This window comes from Dermacentor albipictus, chromosome 3 (assembly GCF_038994185.2).
Source record: "Dermacentor albipictus isolate Rhodes 1998 colony chromosome 3, USDA_Dalb.pri_finalv2, whole genome shotgun sequence".
NCBI lineage: Eukaryota > Metazoa > Arthropoda > Arachnida > Ixodida > Ixodidae > Dermacentor > Dermacentor albipictus.
The window spans coordinates 18,155,409-18,161,408 of record NC_091823.1 but is presented as its reverse complement, the minus strand read 5'-3'; the positions used below and the strand labels follow the sequence as shown (position 1 = coordinate 18,161,408).

The window sequence follows — 6,000 nt, the reverse complement described above, 5'->3', positions numbered from 1 at the left end:
CGAGGTTACAATTCAAGAATGTTCTAGCACTTTGCTTCCTTTGTAATGCAACGAGAAATTAAGCTGCGGTCTCATGCTAAAAAGAAAACATTGTAGCCGCAAAGCCTCCGCTGCAGCGAGCGTAGCTTGAAAGTATCCGCAGGTAAAACTGTGCATTCCCGTCCTGCGAAACATGCGCAGGCTACAAGAAAACTTTAACTTTCTTTTACGTTTACCCGGTTGTTCAGCGGCCAAATGCGGTGATTTTAACGTTTGTTGTCACAACGGTGGCGAAACTGGATAAGATCGCGCGACCTAGCTGAATTGAAGGACTCGCTCCCGTAGCACAGAAACGTTCCATCACTCGACACTCCACCCCGATAAAATGTGATGAGAATGATTTTTATCGCCATCCCCTTCGAAACGGAGCGGCGACAAATATTCCCCTATCCTGTCGGGCTAATCAGGTTTTAAAGAGACTCTCTCTTTCTCTTTCTCTCTACTGCATATTTTGCAGCCCAGCATATCGCCTATCTCTGCTTGATGTTTTCTCTCTTCATTAAAAGATAGCGCCGAGTGCAATGCCTGCGGTGTCGAGGAAACTATAGAACATCTACTGTGATACTGCCCATCTTTTGCAAACGAAAGACATGACCTCTGCACAGCTCTCAAACAGAACATATTAAAGAACAATCTCGGGCGCATGTGCCACTACCTTGATTTAAAAGGGATACTCATCATCATTATAATCATCAGAGAATCTGGGAGAGAGGTTTGTGACGAAGCCTTTCCGAGATTAGTGGTCAACATTCATGTGACTGCTGATGACTGCTTCATCGGGTAGTTTGGTAACATTACTAAGAAAAATATCTACCAGAAAAGAGTGCAGTGACCTTTCCACTCTTCCACTCACTAGGCGGACACTCAAAGGCACAGGCAGTGAGGGTCCTAACGTTGTACGACACACGACAGTGACGAATGCGTCATGTGAAGAAGTTTAAACGCTTAGAGAAAATGGTGCGGTAAACTGTGATAACGGAAGTACAATAGATTGGAAATTTTCGTGCGCGTTCACTAGATAGCGCTTTCATACAAGAATAGAGTGCAGATGCTTCGGCCCAGGCCTACAGCCACGAAAGAGTTTCTTCTCGCGGACCGAATACACGTCGTGGAAGTGGTAGCGAACACAGGAGTACACATCAAAACGCCGTGTTGGAATTTCGCAAGACATGCATGTTCCGTACATCCACGGTTGGTTTCTGCTGCATCGTGCAGTTCAGGCTACGAACTTGGTCACTCGAGTTAAGCCTGAAGGCTTATGAACGCTCAGAATACATATTTACACTGCATCACGCCGCACAATATACAATTATAACTTACAATTAACAAAACAATGTTTATAATAAATTAATAGAGAAACATTAGGACCTCGAACAAATGCGCAAGGGTATCCGTGTTTCAGGGTACAATTAATCTACCTCGCTGTAGGTCAGCGTGAAGGTTGTCGTAGCGAACGAAAAAAAAATTAGCCACGTCGGTAGTTTTGGGCCAATGGCATTGTTTTGAATAGGTGCCATGGTTCTTCAATTTTTTTTTATCGGGAGCTGCGTCTGGTTTCTATTCCATTTGTACAAGCAGCAACCTTGGTGACAGAAAGCAAAAATAATAAATAAAAGTAAGAAAGAAACGCCACTGTTATGCAAGGACGATAACACGGTAAATGGGCAATCGCTGCTTCGCAGTCATGCGCCATTTAGTGCTTTCTAAATTCGGCCACACACGGAATGTTCTTGCACTCCGTACACACTGCGACATATTCATGCGTACATTCAGTTTTGTTCACGAGGAAGCACGTTTCTAGTCTCATAAGCGGCAAGCAGCGCGTGACGATGACAAGCACAAAACGCAGGTGACATTTCACTGATGAAGTCCAATGATGACGAGAGTTATGCGAGGGTGCCGGCACTTGAGTGTAACTGTCCACAGTGGCTACGCAACCGAGACCACAGCGATATGCTCGCTACTTATATAGGCGCACCAAAGACTACCAGCTACTCTCAGCAGTATCACACTCTTATGCTGACGCGCATGCTGTTCCGGCAGGATCACTGCTTGTGCACATACGAGCACCAAGAGGTTTAAAACTGCTCACTGCCGACGTCAGCGGCGAATTCACTGGTTTTCTGAGGACTGGAGGAGAGGCGGTCACTCCAAGGACAACGTCAACGGCTCCGTCTTGCATGGGTCCTGACCGTGTAGCACTAGTCGTCTCAAAAGCTCACATGACGAGCAGCTTGAAGGTCACCTTCCCATTGCTGGACTGGTCGAGGTTCTTGGCCCAGAAGCGGCAGGTGACCCAGATCTCGGTGCGAAGCGGCGGGTTGGGAAAGTGCAGCATCAGCATCGGCGGATGCCGGGCGGCCGGGAAGAAGCGAAGCGGAAACCCGTGGTAGGGCGAGTAACGGATGTCGATGTCCCTGCTGATGTGCTCGCTCTTGCAGGTGACGTACAGCAGACCCGGGTCGTAGCCCTCGCGCACTTCGTCCGGCACCGCGGGAGACGCGAGGTCCGAGGGCGCCAGGGGCTGCGGCGTCCAGTCCGGCGCCCGCCGGAACACGAGCGCCACGCACGGGGCGCCTTCCCGGTAGCCGAAGAAGTCCGCCTCGCTGCAGTTGTCGCTGACCAGGCCCACGGGGAAGGGGCAGCGGCTGCCCGGCTCACAGCGGGAGCCGCCTTCGACGGCGTAGCTGTCCAGCAGCGAGCGCAGCTGGCGCGACTGGGACTGCCACGCGGTCGGGTTCTTGCGGTGCACGACGATGGTGTTGGTGCGGTCGACCAGGTCCTGCGGCTTGGGCACCACGTCCACGGCCACGTCGGACATGAGCCGCCGGTAACGGTGCTGCTGCCGCGACGGGTGCGCGATGTGGCGCGACAGCAGGACGGCCGCGACCACGACAGCGACGATGATGGCGGTGCAGATGAGCGACACGAGACAGACGAAGGTGACAATGCGCCTGGCCGGGTTCCAGGGAGGTATGGACGTCTGACTGGATGGCGGCGAGGGACTGGGCGGCGCGGCGCCGTTGGCGGTCGTCGCAGACGTCGACCGGAACAGTTTGCCAACGTGCAGCTTCAGACTGGAGACCGTGCCGGCCTCGGGGCCCTCCTGGCAGCGCAGCTGGTGCACTTCTTCCGGAAACGAACGCGGCATCACCACAGGGTGGCTCTTCAGGCACGGGCACTGCGTGGACAAAGAACGAGGATGGCCGTTCAGTGAGGAAAAATGCACTTTCATTGCAACGATTTCATAAATAAAACTGAATAACACCACGGAACAAAGAAAATGTAAGGTTTGAATAGGCTATCACTGATATGAGAAAACAATGACATACGTGTAAACCAGTCATAAATTATGTTTGTTGGCGGGGTGCTCTCCGCGTCTTGTGATATAGGCGTCGTCCAGCTTTAACGAATCATATACTGCGGCGCATGAACCGAGCCTTAAAGCTGAACTTTTTAATGACGGCTACAGACTTAAACTTATCTGATAGTGTCGAGAAACCCGTAGTCGACCTACGCCTGTCGAATAGGAAGAAACTGCAGGAAACGGCTTGGTTTAGATCGTACGTACGTCAGTGCGATATTGAAATATTGAACGCGAAAGAGAAACCGCTATGGCGGTATACATATTGAAGCTGTCTATGCATCCGCAGTGTTAAAGAGAAGTGAAAATGGTAAAAATGTTAAGCCAACTTCAGGCCTCAAGCGATGTCTGTGCATCGCACTTTGCAACCTATTGTGAATGCCCTCCTCCTAGGCCGTACATACACACATCTAGTTTAACTGTTCGTTGAAAGGAAGTGTTCCGTCTCATTCAGAGGTCGCCGGCCTGAAAGGGGTTCACGCTGCCACGATTGCCTCCCACAATGGCATCACCCTGTTTTCGTACTCGTACGCGACACTCCTCCTCCGCTCGCACTCTCGACGCACGATTGAGTCATGCGTATGAGGTGGCATGAGGATGGTGCAAGCAACGACGGAGGGATGGGGGGGGGGGAGGAAGGGGCATTTGTCTCTAAGCGCCAGACGCGTCTTCTTCGCCCTCCCGCGAAGAGCAACAAGAGGACGTCGTACGGCGGTAGCACGAGACTGCGAATCTGGCGAGATTTCAGTGCCCATCCGCGCAATTCAGCCACGAGGCATGCCTGGGCCTGCTCGCTCAAAAGTGGCCCAAGGACTTGCTGGGAAAGAAGCTCGCCGAAAAGAAAAGGAAGCGAGCGACGAGCTTCATGGAAGCGGCGAACCAACCAACTGCTTTCGGTCGCCGTCAAGACGCTTGCGAGAGCGGCGGCCATCTGGGCCCGGTGCGATGCACGAGTGAAGTGGGCAGGAGGCTCAATTGAGGGATGACCTGCCCTTCCCCTCGCGCCCTGCTTGGGTGGCGGCGGCGTATACGGGGCGCATCAAGGCCTCCCACAACTTGGAAGCCGCCGCCAGCGCTCAGATGGAAACGACGGGCCAGCAATGTGGTGGGCGAGAAATCCCGGATCAACGGCAACGGGCTTCCCGAAGTGACTAGCTCCTGCAGCAACAACAGCACAAGCAGCATCCAGAGAAAGGCTCGCGCGAAAGAGAGCGTGCGGAGGGCGATAACCACGATGCGGCCGGAGGAGCACGGGCTTCAATGACGCGTGTGCTAGCTGGCGGTGAGGCAATTTACACCGTCGCTGCGACCTCGGGGGTCGCCATGGAGACGAAGCTTCTGCTTTACTTTCCCTTCCCTCTCGCGGTTTTTTTTTTCCCCCGCTCAAAGGCCATTTTCACTTCTGTGCCTCTTTCGCACACACCCCTCGTTCACTCCTAGATTTAGTGAAACGAAGCGCTCGTTGTAATTAAACTGTGACCAACGTTGACACCTGACCGACATTATAGAAACGAAGTTGCGACATGACAACTGGCATCTGAGAAGGATCACCTAATCAATCGTAGAAGGGAGGTGAAAAGTTGTGCTATGAAAAAAGAAAGTTCGTGCGAGCGGCGAGTTTCAGTGCATTGTTACTACCGATCCTTCTCGAGGGCTTGCACGCAGCAAACGCTGCATTAAAGCGCGGGGAAGTCACCGGTCTGAAGCGAGCGCTACGAACCACTTTTCTACCTCTTTTACCGAGCAGCGCGAAACTGCTTATCTAGCAGCCACATGAACATAATGTTTCACGCGCTACTGTGTTCTGGAATGAAGAAGGGAGGGTTCGCAAAACTCTGGCGACGGTAAAGCCCCAGCTTTAAAACGGAAGACAAACGCGCTCGGGCGTCTAGGAATTGGATTTCCACCACCATGCGCTCCACGCATCCCGCTGCGATCTTACACATTCCTAATGACGCACCACGCACGGTCACGAAACGAAGCGCTTTCTCTGCACAGCATCGCTTCTCCTTTTCTAGGAAAGAAACAGCGCAATGGCCAGTACTCTAGGTGTGTTCTCTGGCGCTATCGGTGCTCTATCCTCGTTACTGTCACGATGGTAACAAGCTGCCTTTCGCGGATGACCTCGTTTGCACTTTGGCCATTTCCCGCGAAGAAGGCGCCAAACCGTGGACCGAGGAGGTGAGCGCGTTACCGGTAAAAGGGGAGTGCTGAGAGTCCGTCTCATCGGCGCTTCCAATAAATACCTAAAGGTCTAACTCGATCGTCGAAAAAAAAAAAGAATAACGCGTGCTAGAGACGCGGCAACATGCTCGCCGCAGGAACGGCGTGTTAGCGGCGTGCCGCGGATCCGATTGGAACAAGAAAAATGAGTCTTCGTCTCGGCGAACGAGAAAGAAAACCTAAAGAGGATTCGGTGAGGGGCGGGGCGGTGCCAGCCGCGATGAGAGGGCCCTGTCTTCACAGTCTCAGTGTCGGCGGTTCGCTCGGGGACTTCGCAGATTCTGCGAAAACGGCACCAGCGGACGAGGACAGAAAACAAAAAAACGGAAGATGAGGATGGGTGGCCAGCATGTGAGCGTCGAAAGCGGGCCACT

The 6,000-nt window shown here is 52.8% G+C and overlaps 1 protein-coding gene across 2 annotated transcripts in view; it reads right to left on the bottom strand.

The window, feature by feature from the left end:
• Positions 1 to 1,558: 1,558 nt before the first annotated feature.
• The window catches only part of LOC135896955 (uncharacterized), a 55,060-nt gene continuing 50,618 nt past the window's right edge, over positions 1,559 to 6,000 (bottom strand). The window contains exons 1-2 of one of the 2 annotated variants that reach the window (XM_065425506.2): positions 3,372 to 3,503; positions 1,559 to 3,220 (exon numbers count right to left, since the gene is read on the bottom strand). In XM_065425506.2, the coding sequence (XP_065281578.1) occupies positions 2,258 to 3,220; positions 3,372 to 3,386 (978 nt within the window). In that variant the 5' untranslated portion in view covers positions 3,387 to 3,503 and the 3' untranslated portion in view covers positions 1,559 to 2,257. Of the gene's footprint in view, positions 3,221 to 3,371; positions 3,504 to 6,000 lie in introns of those variants that run through there. The other variant, XM_065425505.2, reaches the window with a different exon arrangement.